Raw genomic sequence first — 18,634 nt, 5'->3', positions numbered from 1 at the left:
ACAGAAATGGCAAAGGCAAAGCAGTTACATATTCACGTATCTTCATCCTCATAAAGGTCCTCCAGTTCTCCTTCTCTGCTCCCATCACTCGCTCTGCTGTAGAGGGAAACAAGATCTGTTAAGTTAGAAATGCAATGATAAGGTGTAACATGCAATAAATCACTAGTGTTAGATCTATCTATAACAACCCTACCCACAAATTGTGCTTACAGTCAACAACAACTATGTATATATATATATACCTTGGCATAGATTCGACAAGTCTCTGATACTTGAGAGATGGAATGTAATTTTTCCAAAAGATATTCACTCAAATGGCAGTTTGATCAGGTGACCGTCCATAAATTGTCATAGGAGTTCAATTTTGGTGATGTTTGGTGACTGTGAAGGCCGTAGCACATGATTAACATCAAGTTCACACTCATCAAACCATTCAGTGACCCCTCGTGCCCTGTGAATGGGGGCATCATCTTCCTGGAAGAGACCACTCCCCTCAGGATAGAAATTTTTCACCATAGGATAAAGGGGGTCAGTCAGAATATCTTTGTATTTGCAGCTAGCCGTCCTTCTAAGAAGACAAGTGGACCCAAACAATGCCAGCAGAATGCTCTTCGCAGTATAACAGGGCTACCAGACCCTCTCACTGTAGGGGCTTTGCATTCAGGCCTGTGCCGATCACTTTCACTTTCACCTTAAATTCACTGCCACCTTAAATTATTTGCTACTTTAAATCCACCGCTCCCTTAATGCCACAGATACGTCCAATGCCTCCTTAAATTTGTTCCTATCTTAAATGCACTGCCACCTTAAATTCAGTGCTACCTTAAATTTACTGCCACCCTTGAATGTCCTGAACATTCCACCATTCATTTTCTATTCTCTTCTAAGCCAACTTAATAAAAACAGGGTGATTACTAGCAGGATTGCTTTTAAACTGCATACAGGCAAACTCACTGAGGAGCAGTTCACAGTGTCTTATTTGGACAATCCACGAATTTAAAGAAAGCCTTTAAATGCTTGGAACACTTCATCAAATAAGGGTAAAATGCTATGAGGCTACATAAAGGATTGGCAAGAATCAAAGCGGTACCATAAGGTTACCTTAATGATGGGTGAATGTTCACAGAGGCGCGAAACAACGAAGTGTCCCTGTGAACAATAACCGAAGAAAATGACAGTGTCAGCATTGATGTGTTAGCTGGAGCACATAAGGAATGTGTGCTCCGTGCATTCAGAACGTACGAGATGAGGTTTCCTGGGGCAGACATGGATCTGCCCTGCCTGCGGCTCAGAAAGTCGAAGGGGTTCCCAAAAGAGCGCTTTCTCAGCATGGACTTCACCAGGATCTGTGGAATTGAGAAATAAGCCTGCATCAGGCATACAGTGCACTGCTCATCAGAAGTTTAAGGATTCCTTGCCTTCTTTTAAAATTTGAATTCTTTCGCTGTATTCAGTTAAGTAAGTAAAATGCCTGCAAAATTAAGGTTTTGCTAACATAAACTTCTATTTACTAATACTTCTATACTTTAGGTATGTTCTGACACTCAGCTCTGTGTGTCTTGCTAGGTATGAACAGCAGGTTTTGCCGAAATAATGTTTAGACAGTTTGCTTCTGCAAATTATTGTTGAAAACACACATAGAAAATCTTCTGGTCAAAAGTTGGTTTAACAGCTAATAGCAGGGAAAGCAGGGAAATATTATTTTAACAATATATTACTAAAATATTTAGATTATTAATAATATAAATACTATTCACTTGTTATATATATTATTATTTATTACAGGAGATGTACACCCTTGTACATCCAGGCACCCCTGGTCAAATGCCATGTTTTGTTGAAGTGAAATAAGCGAACACATCTTCTATAGGGATCACACTTCTGCATATTTTAATACACAATAACTGTTTAACATATTGGGAGAAAAATAAAATATAAAATATTAAAAAAATATAAAATTCCAAAATGCCCATTTGCAACAATGTAAATCATGAAAAAAATAAAATTTATGAAAGTGGTTTATATTGTGTCCTGGAATGAAACTATTAATTTTATGTTTTCTTTTTTCCAATATATCAAACTCAACAAATAAATTCAAATTGTGCATTTCTGCATTAGCCAATAAAATACATTCTCTGTACATGATGTGTTCGCTTAGACAATCGACATGTAATTTGCCCAGGGGTGTTCAAACTTTTGCATACAACTGTAGGTGCACTTTGTAGGGTTTACAATTATTCACGGCAGCACAATTCATCAGCCCCCTCTATCCTGTTCTTCAATGGATAATGACCACCACAGGACCACTACCAACCAGATATTATTTGGGTGGTGGATTATTCTCAGCACGCCCTGCGATGGACTGGCGACCTGTCCAGGGTGTATCCTGCCTTCCGCCCAATGACAGCTGGGATAGGCTCCAGCACCCCACCGCAAACCAGAAGGATAAGCGGTTTAGATGATGTATGAATGTATGTATGTATTATTCTCAGCACTGCAGTGACGTTGACATTGTAGTGGTGTGGTAGCATGTTGTGCATGCGTATCAGGCAGATATGCGTTGCTGGGGTTTTAACATACCTGGGTTGACAATAGTCCACTAAACAAAAAACATCCAGTCAACAGTGGTTCTGTGGTCTAGTGAGGGCTAGAGGATGACTAATACAACTTTGGATGTAAAATTATGTGCCTAACAATGTGGACAGCAAATGTAGACAGTGTTTAAAAACTCCAGCAGCACTGCTGTGTCTGATCCACTCGTACCAGCACAACACACACTAACACACCACCACCACCACGTCAGTATCACTGCAGTTCAGAGAAAGATCCACCACCCAAATAATATCTGTCCAGAGGTGGTCCTTTGGTGGTCTTTTTTATTGATAGTAAGTGTAGAAGGGGGCTGAACAATTAATGCAGCAACAGGTGGGCTACAGTTATATTATACTGGTTACATATAAAGTGTGCCTTTATGGTGATGTACCAATACTATGGCATTTCATGTGGTGTTTCTGTTATTTTGCACAACCTCTGTATGTTATCTTTTTATAAACTGATAAAAAAAATGCTCATTTGCATTAGGACATTAAAAACATTTCACAGATAATACAGTCACGTGCAAAAATTTGTACACCCAGGTCAAATAACGTATTGATTTTTTTAAGTGAAAAGAAGTTAGCATATCTGAGTTCAACATTTCGGAAATAAAAAAAACATAAAATGTGCCATTACTTTTGCACAGGCCACATTTTAGTTTAAATAAACAGTAATTGTGTATTAAAATTTGCGGAAGTGTGTTCTCTGTAGAGGATGGGTTCACTTATTTTTACTTAGAAAAACAACAAAACGTGTCATTTGACCAGGGGTTCCCAAACTTTTGCACACGACTATATATAAGACAAGATAAATTAATGGTGCGTACCACAGTAGACAGGCTGGGAATGAGCTTGACAGAGTTCTGCACCTCCTCCTCTGTCACCTCCACCACCGTGCAGTGCTCCTCCTCCAGAGGCAGCGACTCCAAACCGTTGAGCGTCACCCATGGGTTCAGCTACCAAAACCACAGGAAGATCCACAGAGAGGACAAGAAATCTAACTTCTACACCCAGTATAGCTTAAAACTACACATCAGCTCACTGACAGCCAGGTCTGGATCATCCAGTGGGGTTTACAGGCACGTGTCCAGGGACCTGAGCCATTAGGGGGACCCTGGCGAGTGATTATCAGAAAATTTAAACAGCTGTTTTGAATGCTTTATCGTGGTCAGTAAAGCAGCCATCTTTTGATAGGTCTGTTGCTTGTTCACGTTTTGACACGCACTTGACATTTCCAGTGTAGTTAGACATCCTGTATGCTTTTGCAAGGTGAGGCGATACTATATTTGAACGCCAGCTTGTTGTTAGGACACGGTGTAATTGTGTGTTATGGCCAATCATAATCTTAATGCTCTCCACGTCTTTCTCCTCCAATCACTGCTCAGTAATCGTTACACTATCCTTCATTGTCTCGCTCAAGCTTTCAGGTTTTTAGCATTGAGCTAGTGTTCCTGTGAATGTACTTTGAATATGAAGCTCCAGGTATTTAAGGGATGTACCTGAGGGATCTGTAAAAGTCAGACATGAAACTTCAGCAGAGTAGAAGATGCCCATTTGTCGAAATGCTGAAAATGTCAACCACAAAGTTGTTTCATTCTTGTCGGCAGTGATCTGCGTCATCAGAGGTAAGATATAAATGAAAGAAGAAGAAAAAAAAAATTCCACGCCTGCTGTGGCAGTATACCTTGTGTCTGCTTCACAGTTTGTTTTTTTTAGTTTGCTGCTTTTTCTGTCTTTATGCACATTTTAGCTGTCCAATTGTAATTTATGTCATCTTCACTGGGGTTAATATTTTGCTTGTCAAAGACTAGATGCATGATTTCTTGGGAAATGCTGCACTGCTTATTGAGTTTATGTTAACCTGTGTTCTAATTAATGTGTGTGTAATCTTATTACTGTTTTGTCATCATTGGGGGAAAAAGAAGCGTTCATACTGGTGACATGCCAACACTTGGATTAGTGTGCTGCCATTGTGGTGCTGCACAGGCTGTCTTTAACTTGCTGTGATATCATAACAAAATCACTTAAACTCAAAAAGGTAGCCAGGTAGAGGCCCACCAAACATTAGTGCCCAGGGGCCCATCACTTGATGATCCAGGCCTGCTGACTGCTCATCAAGCACTTAAGAAGCCCTACCTTTATTTCAGAAATGGTGATCCTTGTTTCAGGGACTTTGTCCAGCATTCTGGTGATTAGCTCCCTCAGCTCCTCGCTTATAACAGGCCTGCACAAACAATGCAGTCCATTATTAACATGTTTGATTTCTACAAAGGAGTGAAACGCATTAGCCCTGTATATGCACACCTTGGGTTGCTAGTGATTTGTGACCTTTTTCCACCCTTTACCTCATCCATTTTTTATCAGATAAGTGAGAAATACAATATTACTCATATATAACTTATATATACTCATGTCACAATATAACTGTTTAATATAAATATATTTTAGTTCATCAATTTGTTCTTTTTAGCATGTGTTTTAAATGTTTTAACAGTTTTAAACTATCATGGAAGTTTTAAATGTCAGTGTGTTAGATATACGTGCTGGGCCACTAACGACCCAAGGTATGAACCCAAATTATTCAGAAATGACCCCATGTGTGTCCAAACTATTGATTGGAAGTGTATGAAGGCCAAATATATAAAGGACAATAGGGCAGTTGCCTTAACACACTCTGAATCTAAACAGAGCCAGTTAGAAGGCTGTGTAATATCTGCTCTGTAAAAAGGAACAGCATTGAGAGAAAGGATGCACCACTGGTGTGAGGTTGTAATTAGCATGAACTGGGCCATTCACAGTCCATGCTGGAATAGATTAGTGTTAGAGACAGCTTAGGGCTACGTCTAATCCCGTTTATTTGGCATGCTTCATTTTCCGGTTTTGCAATGGTAACTCACATATCTGGAAAGATCACTGGCATATTCCTTATCTTGTCATACAGGGCTAAAATGTAGTCATCCACAAAAGGACACTGAATAAAAATAGAAACATTTATGTTAGCACAGTGGAAACACATTGAACTCATTCACATTTCAATTTGCTACATTGACCACAGGATTTCTTAACTAACAGCAGCAACACTAGCATTTCAGGTGCTGTATGAAAATAACTCACCTTCCCAAAGACAAAACAGAATAAGGTTACTCCCATCGCCCACACGTCTAAAGCCTGAAAGACATGAACCGCAATTTAAGTGTGTGAAGTTTGTGTGTCGTGGAAACAGAACAGAAATATTTTGAGAGAATTGGGAAAAAAAGTAACAGTAGTAATAGTAATAGTAACACCATGCTTTCAATCACCACAGAAGTCAAATTCTAAATGCTTTGTATTCTTGTTGTCTCATGCATTGTACAGCCAAATGCAAAAGATTTTGCGCCCTGATTAAATGATGTTTTGTTGAAAATGTAACACTAACAGTGAAAAATGAAAATATGAATAACTTGTATATATGAATTTGCTGAATTCAAACATAATGGAAAAAAAACAAAAAATGTGGCCTGTGCAAAAGTTATGGCACATTTTAAATTTAATGATTTATGTTTTCCTTGTTCATTTTTTGTCACTTAAAAAAAATAAAAAACATATGCAATTTGACTGGAGTGTAATTTGCACGTGACTGTATATATACAAATTAGTCTCACAAATGTATGAACACATTAAGACATGTTTTATTAAACTGATATATGGGCATATTCAAAATTTATTTTAAGGGCATATGAAAGGATCCTCACCTTTCCGCTGAATCTCTGCTCCTGGTCAGTCAGAGTCTCAGGTGCCATGAAGGCTGGCGTTCCTGCACTGTTTGATAACAGAGCATCGCTCCCCTCAAACTCATTACTGACTCCAAAGTCTGCAATCTTAATATGGCCATCATCTCCGAGCAGCAGGTTTGAAGGCTTTATATCTCTATGTATGATCTTCTGATAGTGCACTTAACAAAGAAAATAATATTGTGAATAATATTGTGCTAAAGGCTAAAAGGTGAGATCTAGCTAATAATGTTAAAACATTCTTATCAGCATTTGTGAGCCAACAGGCTTGCTTTTTCCAAAACCTAGACTGCTGACTGGCTGTTCAATTTTCAGTTCCCACAGACACACTCCCAAAGAATGGAGGTTTTTACAGCCACGAAGGAGCCAACCATGGTTTTCTAATGTGATGTCCAAAAGCTCATAGGGGAGTGATGGTGTAGTGTTCAAATACTCTGTATTTTTGGTCTTACATTTGGTCGTTTTATACGTGTGTGTGTGTGTATAATGCATAGTATACATAGTATTATGTATATATATATATATATATATATATAATATATATATATATATATATATATATACACACACTGGACCATGGAATATCTGGTCATCTTACCCATTTAGAAAACTTACAGTATTCGATGCCCAGGATAACATCTCTGAAGTAGAACCTGGCCTGCTCTTCTGTTAAAGGATTATCTGTGGGTACATCCATCACTGGGCTGATGAAGAGTGGAAAACAAAGAAAACAAAAAATGAAAAATATGCTACATGAACAACAAATTGCTTATGTAAGTTCTACAGTACATTTAAGTAATTTATTTGAAATTAAAGATGGCAGAGACTTTGTGTATTCGGGGAGAAGTCAAATGAGCTTTAGGTTTCTCACTCAACTAATAAACACTTTGTGCACTAAACCTAACACTGAAAATGGAATTAAACAATATAGACTAGGGGAGTCTCGCTCCTGTCCTGAGGGGCTTTAGTCCAGTACAGTTTGGTGACTTCTCTGCTGAAACACACCTGATTCTACTCAGCAGTTAGATAAAAAGGAAATCACCAAACTCTGCTGGATGCCACTGATATAGACAGTCTAGCATCATGTCCAAGCATCATGTTGTTGGGTCATAAATTGATAGTTGTTGAAAAATGAAATAGACTTATTAGCTCTGAGCCACAGCAACACCTGTTCTGGACAAAAACCGCTTTAGTCATAATTAACCTTTAACCAGAGGTCGGTAGACAATACTTGGACTTTTACTCAGGTGCAATTATGAGGAAATGAATCAACTGTTTACTTATTTTACATTTTCGTCATTAACATTTAGCCACTTTTTCCTTTTTAGCATTTAACATAATTGAATCATTAAGATGTAAACAAAGTCATTCAGAGTGGTTTGATGTGAAATGCTCTGTTCTAGAGACATTGTGGAAAGTTATTACATGGGGAATACACTGCATAATGCCGGAGACATTCTTTTTACAATAGTTTTGCAATAAGGTTTTGGCCTTAAACATTTTTATACATATTCAGGTCAAAACAGTCTCCAGAGAAAACTTATTTTCCCTGTTGTTTTTTTTTACAATGATCAGCATTACATATACTGGTCAGATGTGGAGTAAAAGGTAAATAAAACATAAATAAGCTCTTTTGCTAAATAATATGGTTAAATTGTTGAAAATGATTATATGTGCATTGTAATCATTGAACCCTGGTTCCTATCACCACCTCTGTAAAGAAATCTGAATCGGTAAGTTTCTTAACATGAACCATTTCACTCACATCAACGCACTCTGAATGACTTTGTTTATATTTCAGCAACTGAACTACACAGATGGTTTGAAAAATCAGTGGAATTCTCTTTTAAATTCCCAGGCTTATTACATCCTAAGGCTTATTATTAAGTAAATACAAGAAAAGCAATGCAAATTGGCTTTTACATTGGTCACACTGTCTGGACTACTATGTGATTGGTCACATCTCTGACTTTTGTAGTTTATGATTTATTTTCAACAAAGAGTGCACAAAAGATGAAAAGAATGAAAAGAGTGTAATAAATAGCTCTTATGCTAATTGAGGCTGGATGAACTACGACATTCTATTGCAGTTTTATAGGGAACTCAAGTTACTTTTACTAGAGTCATTATTTGACCTCAATAACAATACTTTCACTGGACAATGAGTTTGGACTACGCTACCAACCCCTCCCTATAGCATTGCATCCCAATCCTGGTCTTAGAATAACTTGTTTAATTAGCTGATGAGTTGAGCCAGACTGTAAGCAGGGAAAACACTAAAAAGTGCAGTGCAAGCACAGTGAAGCACTAGCATTGGAGAACACAGCCCTAAAGGAGCAAATACTCACCCTTTTGGCACCAACTCAAAGGCTATGAAAATCACAAAGAAGATACAAGCAAACAAACATGTATAACGAATCACAGGACAGCAAACTGTATAAAATAAATCAGAGGTTTTTATCATTTATGTTCATTTGACTGCTCACCCATGTGCAGGTTGTCTTCATCTGGATCATCAAGAACCTACAAATGGTAATGGTGAGATGTTGCTCTGAACTGCACTAGAGCAAAGCATTTATGAACCAGTACAAAGTAAACCAGGAGCATAATGAATGAGCCTTGTCTCATTCAGAGATCTAACACACCTCCACTAGTTTGACAACATTCAGATGGTCAAGTTTCTTCAAGATGGCAATCTCTTGGTACACTCTGTCCAATGGGCCGAACGGTTTTGGACGGTTGCCCTGTGAGGCAGCACTTTCTTTGGGAGGGGGACGCCCTGTAAAAAAGACACAATATTAGTATTCTTTAACTCAAACAGAATTAATGGAGTAATGCTTCAAAAGCACTATCATGACCTACGTGGAAATCCACATTGCTTCATTAGCTTCCTCTTGGAGACCACCTTCATAGCCTGTAAGGGAATAAGATCAAAAGTTTAGTATATGTAGGGGTTAACAACCATCTAAGATTAAAAAAAAATCTTTTTACAAAACCCTATATACTGTATTTACTTACATAGTACTGATCATCATCTTCATTATAGGCCAGTTTAACCACACCATATGAGCCCTGAGCAATGACGCATGGCAAAGTCATTTGTTTCATTTTACAACATGCAAAATATGCAACAAGCATATATATATAATATATATATATATATATATATATATATATATATATATATATATATATATATAGACTTTTCAGCACCTGAAAGGCATATGGAGTAACTTACTTGGTTAACAATAATTGGCAGCTACTCTTTTTTGCATGATGCTGAAAGCCAATTGGTGGATTTACAGCAACATTAGAGTTTTTGACTTGGGTACAGTACAATGCAAAGGTCAGAGACCACCCTTCAATTATTTAATTTCTAGTCAAAAGGGTCATTAAGTACACTCCTAAACAGATGGTTCTTCAAGGGTGCTTGAGCACAGGAAATAGTTCTATTTTGAACTATTCTTCAGATTGATGAAGAATGTGCGGTGGTTCTGTACAGAACCTTTTTTCAAAGGGTTCTATGTAGCACCAAAAAGTGTTCTGCTATTATTACAATATCAAGCTTGGAACAGTAGAAGAACCTTTTCTTTTGCGATTATTCCTTTTCAAGAATGTTTTGTCTGGACTGAAAAATAGTAAAAGATGCAGAGCGGCTGATTTAAATAATGCTGTGCTCATTAAAAGTCCTTGTACAATTCATTTCAAACATGATCATAAACCCCTAAAAGAGTAGCCACTAAATAATTAATGTATAACCTACCTTTCCAATCTCATTCTTTAATTTGTACTGGTTAAGCTGCACACAGTCCTACAAACAGAAAGAAAGGGTTGTGACTGTATTAACTGAATTTAAATACTATGCAGAAAGCAATAAAGGGCCCGTATCTTAGATTTCTCTTGTATTTTATTATTTTCCCTGATGTCCAGTTAGGACTTTTGAGTGGTTTCATGTACCAAAAACATCAAAAAAGGCATTCTCTATCATTATTTTCCAACCTCTCTCTATTCTCTAGAATTTAACAGGCTGTTTCTGTTACTATGTCTTCAAGACTGATGTATGTAAATGAGCTATATTCTGATTGGCTGTCCTGTATTATGCCTCATTCAAAAAGCAGTCTGAATTGAAATACTCTTTATTACATCAACATGAATGGGCAGTGCTAAACTAATGTGATGTGTTGGCTTTTGTGACATTATGACAACAATGAATTGTTGAAAAATGAGTTGTTATTCTAACTAATTCTCCATATCTGGACTGTGTAGACTCCAGAGTGATCAGGTCACTTTAACAATATTTACATACTACATCAAACTATTTCATTAAAAAAAGGAGGAAAATTTGGTTTTCCATGATATGGGCCCTTTAATTAGTCATGCAGACTATTGAAATGTGTGCTATACTACTATACTATACACTATACTACAAACACAGAGAGACAACCGTGGCCACCTATTTTGAAGGGGAATTCCACTGTTTTATCAAAATTTGTGCATAATTAAGTCGATAAGTTGTAAGTCATTCAGAGTGGTTTGATGTGAAATGCTTAGTTCTAGACAACCTTTCCAAGTCAGAATTGTTCTGACTGATGGTGATAGAAACCAGCAGTCTGAAGAGTTTAACCCTCCTGTTATCCTCAGGGTTAGGTTAGGGCCCAAAAGCAGAGGAACGTTTTTGAAGATTGTACAATTGCATGCTACAGTGACCTCAATATCATCCAAAAGCTCCAAAACAAATGTGTAAATGTTGATATTTATTACGTTTTATACAGCTAAAACAGCTTAAGGTCAATCATTTATTTAGAGACGTTAAACACTGAATGGGGTCAAATTGACCCCAAAGATAACACTGAAACACTGTCTGATGATAGTTTTGAGATAAGATTTGGCCTTCAATGACATTTTTTAAAGTACAATAATGGTGGAAGGGTACATGCAGGGTGTTGTAAGGCAAAATAATTCCCAAAGAAAACATGTTTTCAAATTTACCACTATTATACCATTATCAACATTATACATATAACTCAGTAGTCAGTAGTCAGATTCATGTAGGTCCACAGGTGGTTTCAGATCGTAAATAAAATGGCTATATTTGTGTTGCAGACTTTAACTCCTGGTTCCTATCACTACCACTCTCTACAATGAACCATCTCACATCAAACCACTCTGAATGACTTCTTAATGACTCATTTATGCAAAAATTACCCAGTACCCAAATAAAGGTTTTTACAAGATTCTTGGCTGGAAGTGCACAGTTTAATTGGCAAAAAACCTTTACATTATGTAGAGGTCATTTACACTTTAAAATAGTTCTTAACACTCTCACATCTTACTTTCAAAAATTATTCTTTAAAGAACCAACCGTTAGTGAACGATGTGTACCATTTGCATGATTTGCACAGTGCAGAGATTAATTAGTAACAAACAACATAAATACCATCATTAATGCTATAGAGTCTAACGAAAAAGCACCAAAGAGTGTTCTTTGGAGTGCAACTGTAGAAGAACCACTTTTGGTTCCCTGTAGAATCTATGAATGGATGGCTCTTTAAAGAACTGTTGTTCTAAATGAGATAGGGGTGTGAAGAACCTTTTTAAAACATTCAGCTCTATACTAATTAAAGATTGTACCAGGCCAGGAACCATCTAACAACCTTTATTCGGTGTAAAAGACTCCCAGCTTCAGCATCACTCACCTCACCATCTGAGATGGACACCCGTTTGGACTCGATGGTCGGCCTTCTGGCTATCCTGGGAGTCGTCCCGTTCTGGTAACTCCCGCGCTCTTGCAAAGAGAACTTGCGGTCGGACAGCAGTAGGCGGTGAGGGGGGCTCCTGTGGCCATTGGGTGGGGTCACCCTACTGGCTGCTACATCAATGGCAGCCACCATATCGGCCAGTTCAGCATACTCAGAGTCCAGCTCCTGTGGCCTGCAGGCTGTCTCTGTGCTCATGACTGTCTTGTTTCAGGCAGATCTGCTTGAAACGTTGAAGCAAATGTCACAGTGGACATCCCAGTGGTCCAATCTCTTCAGAGGAAGAAGAACAAAGCTCCATGGTGCTGCGCAGTCAAAGCAGAACGGTTTAAAGGCCTTGACTGTGTTGATGCTGACTGATGCCAGACCAAGCATAACTGTGCGTCATAGGACTGAACTGATGTCTGCTGTTAAGTGCTTAATCACATGTGTTGTCTCATGCAAACACCAAAGGTCTCCCAAGTAAACAGCTATTATGTAACTTTGAGTCCTCTAGCTAGTGAGTCCTGGACAATAGCCCATGATGCCTCACATCACCGCTTTGTCATGAGTCTTGGACGATAGCCCATGTTGGGTTTAAAGCAGTTCACATGCTAGTCAATGAACAAACATAATAAACATAGGTCTACTGTATAATTCCTGAAAGCAAGCCAAGAGGAAAGGTGCAATATGTATGTTTGGTGGGAAAATAATAAACACCAGTGAAATAACAAAATAAAGTCAAGAGATCCTAAAAGACATCAAAAAAGAAGATATTCTGGAGTAATCTACTTAATGGACAGTAAAGAACAACATTCTGATAAACACCACCCCTAAACATTACATCTACGTAAGCAATAAATGACATTATTGTAATATGCCTATTGCTGTTATGGTACTGTTTACTTACATACAGCAGTGGCAGCCTACATCTCCAGTTGCTGTGAGCATGTCTCATGGTCTGTCCACCTGCTCAGCAGTTAGAAACACCTCTGCGTCTGAAAGGAGCCCTGGGGATCCAGTCTATACCAGATCACCGTGACAAAGAGGATTAGTCAGTCCCTACAGCCACATATAGTCCATGGTGGCTAAATCTGTATGAAAGGGCTGGGTACACCAGCACGTCTCAGTGAAAGTACACAAGCTGCAGTCAAGTCAAAAGTCAGGATCTGAACAGTGGTATTCACACATGTTTATGGCTTAGTTTAAAGTTATGTTAAGAGAGTTGTACTTGCCAAATGAGAATCGTACTTCAACACGACCCCTTTGTTGGGGGTTAGAATAACAGCCTCTTAACTCTGTCCATCCAGGACAGCAGCTCAAGCATTACATAACATCCTTATGGACATCCTGTACTGATCAATATCTTGCACCCCAATTACTCAGGCCAAGGATGATCACAACAGACGTACACTGCAGAGTACTTAGAGCTGTAAAACCACTAAAATAGTCTTAAGATCTGATTTGTCACTTACCATTCATTAACTACATATGAAGAGAGTATTGATGTAAATCATCTGTGTTATTTGTCATATGACACAGTTAGTTTAGTATATAAGCCCAGGCTTTAGCTTAGTAAAGTTGCGAGGTATTGTATCCACTATTGTGATCTACTGAGCGTTTTTCTATTGTTGTGTATTCCGTGTATGATTTTTGCCTTTCGTTTTCCTCAACTGTGCCCTTTTGGAATTGTTTGCATTGATTCTGATCTTGGATTTTGACCAATTGCCTGCACCTTCGACCACGCTTCTGCCTTTCCCTTTTTGGATTTGATGCATTGTCTGATGTATGTCTGTGTGTATTTCTTGTGCCTTCTGGATCTGTACACTGTCTGGTTTTTGATGACGACTTTGAACTTTGTTCCTATCAGTAAAGCCCTTTCTGTAAGTTACATCTGCGAGCGTCTGACTCTGCTGGAAACCTTACTATATACATATAAAATGACTTAATATTTTATACACACACACACACACACACACACACACATATATATATATATATATATATATATATCAGTCTACTCAGATTTTAGCAGAGCTCAGTAACACTGAGATTAATAACTGATCATCACATTGATTTATCAGTCTACTCAGGCTTTAGGAGGTACTTCAGTGTTTGTAAAGAGCTGTTTATTAAGAGTTTGTCTAACAAGCATGTCTGTGTTCTAAAACACTTATCTCCTATGAATGTAAAGAGAGACTGTATTCTGAACACTGACTTTACAAAATGTAACTTGGACAGAGTACAGATACTCAATTTCTATATTCTGAAGACGTATTCCCAATACTTGTTTTATGTTAAAGGCTATAAAGGCTTCTACATCCAGATATAGCATTAAAGCTAGACAGGGCATTAAATGTCTAAGACACCCATTTTTAATTCAGCCATAGGCTGCCCGTCTCCCTGCTTTACATTTATACATTTGGCAGACACTCTTAATCAGAGCGACTTAATAATTTGATTACAGAAGTAGGTTAATGTAGTGTTAGGGGTCTTGTCCAAAGACTCTTATTGGTATAGTGAGAGATTGAGCCATAGACTAACTTAAGAACTGAACGGGGCAGGCTGTGGTCTGCATACAAAGTACTTATGGACAATATGGAGCCACTCTAATCAAAGCTGTCCGGCGCTGTCCGGCGCTGTCCGCGGTGCTGAAGTTCTTATCTAGCTTCGCCTATTTTTAATAAGGCGGCTGGACTTGGTACCTTTTATTACAAGTCCAGTCACCATGACTTCCAGCAGAGCGAAGGCCTGAACTCACACCCTAGTAAATGTGCTAGTAGTCCTGTGAAATAAGGACTGAAGTAAAAGAAGGTTAGAGCGGTCATAAAGCTGCACAGACGCTCTCACCAACCTCACACAGTGAACTGAGTGAATGTAACTAATCACCACTGCGAGACATGTTAAGGTAAACAACCCGGAGGAAACTTCCACAAACTCGTGTCTTAATGAACATACGGGGTATCCAGGGTTTGCCTCGTGTGAATAACGTGACGAAAATGGCGGTTTGTTCGTCTGCCAAACACAAGCCCCGCCCCCAACACTGCTCACACTCACAGACCCTCAGTGTTCACTCAGTTCAGTCTTCAGCGCTGAGTGGCAGCGTAACTCTGACAAACACTCAACAACAAGACTGAAATGCCTCACAGCTGGGACTCTGACACTCACCTGGACCACCTCAGGCGTTTAGACATCGTCCAGTTGAGGGACCTGCTGGAAGATGAGGAGACTTTACTGCGCGCCGTCAGGAGCAGCAGAAAGGTATTAGTATCCATTTTGTGTACAGCAGGTCTGTTTAATACGTTATATAGAGATATATGGTGTGTACGACGGCGTTTTAGGGCCACTGTTAATAAAAGTAGTAGACTTCGAGAGTGAAGTCGTAATGTTTCGAGAATAAAGTCGTAGAATTACGACATTACTACCAGGAAAGGTCGCAATATTGTGGCCTAAGGCTTTGCGTAATATTTTTTTAATATTTGAAAAAATATTACGCATATTTGTCACGTAATATTTTTTTCTCGAAATACTACGACTTTTTTTCTCGAAGTCTACTATTTTTATTTTTATTTACAGCGGCCCTAAAACGCCGTCGTAGGTTTATATCTATATACAATCTATGTATATACAAAACTTCTATATAGAACCTTTTTGAAAATGGCTCTGTATAGTACCAAAAAGAGTTCTTCTGTTGTCACAAACTTAGCAGAACCCTTTTTGGTGCTATACAGAACTGTGTATAACACTTTCTCCATCAGTCTGAAGAACTATTTCACCAGGCAAAAAACCATTTAAGAATGAAATGGTTCTATAAAGAACTCATGGTTCTAAATAGAACCATTGCATTTACCAAAGAACCATTTAAGAACCATTTTTTTAAACGTGTACACGTGTTGGTTTCAGTCTATGGGAGTTAATACTGACAATTAAGCCTTTTGAAAGTTTTTTATTGATTGAATTTTTGACGATGTTGGAAAAGCATCCCAAGTGGCTTCTCTAGAGGCTGAACGAAAAGCTGCATTAAGGCACATGAGGGGCTAGTATGAAGGATCTGCATCCTAAAAAAAAGGGGGAGGTTCAGGGGAACTTAAGGCAGTAGTTATATGCAGAACACTCAAAGAACCATCTGAATATGTAAATGGTTCTTCTCTGTAATGGAAAACCTGTTGTATATGCCAGTTAAATAACCTTATAAAAGTATAGCACCCAGGAAGGGTTCAACTATTGTTAGTTATAGAGCCCTTTTAGCCAAAAGTGTATTTAGTACCATTCACCACCATCAAGTCCATGTCTTGAAACTGAACTTTCACCTGCAAACTGCCTTTGGTTGAAATGGTAAACATTTGCTAACCACACTTGTCAAATTTTATTTATACTTCATTTTCAAAAACAGTTCCAGGATCTTCAGAAGCAGAGTGAGGTTAAATGGGCCTCCAACCGTAGGCTGGCAGAACAAAATTTATCCTACCAGCCGTACCTCAAAAACAACAAAACGCTATTAGCAGAAAAGTATCAGCTTCTTGGCCAAGTCGTATCCTCATTAAGGCGCAAACAGAGGAAGCTGGGTGAGTATTCAAACTGCTTCCACCATTTAATTCCTCCATTCAGTCTTCCAGCACTACTTATTCAGTCTTTTTATTGTCTGGATTTACAGACGCTTTGCACGGACAACTGAGGCTCAAGGCCACCCGGCAGTTTCTAAAGCAGAAGGTTGCTCATTTCATGAATGAATCTGAGGTAATGTATTCATGATGAAATTTAAATGTGGAGAAAAAAGAGAAAAGTTAGGCCAAAATGTTTGTTTCTAACATTTCTCAGAGTCTTTGGCAAAAGTTCTTAGAGGGCAACGTGCTGCCAATGGATTTTGTGGAATCGTTTCAAAGCATTCGGAAGTTCTACTACAGACACCTGGTTCAGGTGGAGAAGATGCAGGACCTCAGCACACGTGAACAACAGGGAACAGAAATACTTTCCAAATACTTTCACTCAGCAAATGCAGTGAGCGTGTTCTACAGCCTCTCTCCTGCTGTCATGCTACCCAGCACCTTTCTCCCTTTAATGGGACGGTCATACCTGCCCCCTCTTAACCACCACGGTGCATTGTGGACATCTTTTATACCTCTAACTAATTCTGGTCAATCACAAGAAGATATGGCAGTTTGGTCACGGAGACTGGAGCATTTACAACAGCACAAGGAAACTAAAAACCGTGGACCAAAACCTTCACCATGAACACTCCAGAGTTCAGTCTTATAAGTTGGTTAAATGTTCTGCTTCTCATGAATAAAGTAACCAATTAAATGATGTGGAGGGCTTCTTGGCAGCTGCACATGCTTAAGTACTGTTTATTTGACGGGGCAGTTTTGTGGTCTACCAGATCTTGCATGGTTGTTAGAAGTCCCATTTTCTCTGTATCTTTTAATATATATATTTTTTTAAAACTCCAGGTTTGGAAACCCATTTTTTCACTTGTTTTCCTTTGACTTTGCTCTTTCTTATGTGAGCAGATTCTTTTGCATTTTACTTTATTACTTTATTTACATTATTTTTGCATTTATTTTACATACCTTGTCAGAAACATCAACTGAAAAACAAAGTATTTGTACTCAGTGGCCATTTTGACTGGAAATTAAATGAAAGGTCGTGTGTAATACTGTTCAAAAACCTGGAATCACTTGTTGTAGTTTATTAAAAGAACATAGACTGAAATTAAAAAAAAAACCAAAAAACTAGGTGCTTAGTACAAATGACATGGCAATTATCTGTTTACAGTAATTCATTGATAACTTGTCTGCCTTGAGATTTGATCATCACTTTTCAAATACGGATTTGATAAAAATGTGGATTCTGGGTGTTAACCTATTCATGCTTCAGTTTTGTAAAACTTTCTTTGGTCCATGTATTCTCTGCGCTTGCCTGAGCACAAATCTGAAGACATTTTTCAAATCGATTCAACCAAACCACATTAAAAAGTGAGTTTTTATCACTTGTTGTACTAAATTTTATCTTTGCTACACTATTGATTACTAAGACTACTGCATTACCATATGCCGCCACTATCAAGTCATATCTATTATTAATGGATGATTACATCATTAATAAGTTACTCATTTTCATCAAGCAGATTCCCTCCTTAATAGACATTCGTCCTGTGCAGATAAACGAGCCTGTGAGTGAACTCACCTGATCCAGATGAAGGTCAGCCAGGGGTCCAGCTCCTTGATCAAACTCATCACTCTCATTAGAGCAGATAAAGCGATGGAGAGAAGGGGGGGGGCAGGGGCTTTTGTTTGCCTGTTCGCTTGTTTGTCCTTGGATAAGCCTTCTATTACATCACTGTCAGTGGCTGTCATTGTTCTCTGCAACTCAAATTGGCCAATTTTCTCATCTGTCAGCCAAATGCTTAGTGCCACTGGGCTCCTCAATCATACAGCTATCTGCTGCAGGCTGGCAAACTGAGAACAGAGCTAAAACGCATCAATAATACAACTTTGAGCGCAACCAAGTTGTATAGTTAAATCATTCCACTACAAGC

The 18,634-nt window shown here is 38.4% G+C and overlaps 1 protein-coding gene across 1 annotated transcript; it reads right to left on the bottom strand.

Moving 5' to 3' along the window:
• On the bottom strand, nt 1–12,319 carry camkk1b (calcium/calmodulin-dependent protein kinase kinase 1, alpha b). The gene is made up of 16 exons (XM_036598441.1): nt 12,061–12,319; nt 10,128–10,175; nt 9,383–9,436; nt 9,227–9,278; nt 9,010–9,143; nt 8,851–8,887; nt 8,713–8,734; nt 6,980–7,068; nt 6,326–6,525; nt 5,709–5,762; nt 5,492–5,565; nt 4,731–4,818; nt 3,422–3,550; nt 1,243–1,346; nt 1,102–1,149; nt 1–96 (listed from the first exon to the last, which is right to left on the bottom strand). Exons 1-16 carry the CDS (start codon nt 12,316–12,318, stop codon nt 33–35), a joined length of 1,455 nt encoding a protein of 484 aa, XP_036454334.1. The 5' UTR covers nt 12,319; the 3' UTR covers nt 1–32.
• Between the last annotated feature and the right edge of the window lie 6,315 nt (nt 12,320–18,634).

Source organism: Colossoma macropomum, unplaced genomic scaffold (assembly GCF_904425465.1).
Source record: "Colossoma macropomum unplaced genomic scaffold, Colossoma_macropomum, whole genome shotgun sequence".
Classification (NCBI taxonomy): Eukaryota; Metazoa; Chordata; class Actinopteri; order Characiformes; family Serrasalmidae; genus Colossoma; species Colossoma macropomum.
Note: the sequence above shows the minus strand (reverse complement) of the source record. Positions and strands in the feature narration are given on the sequence as shown.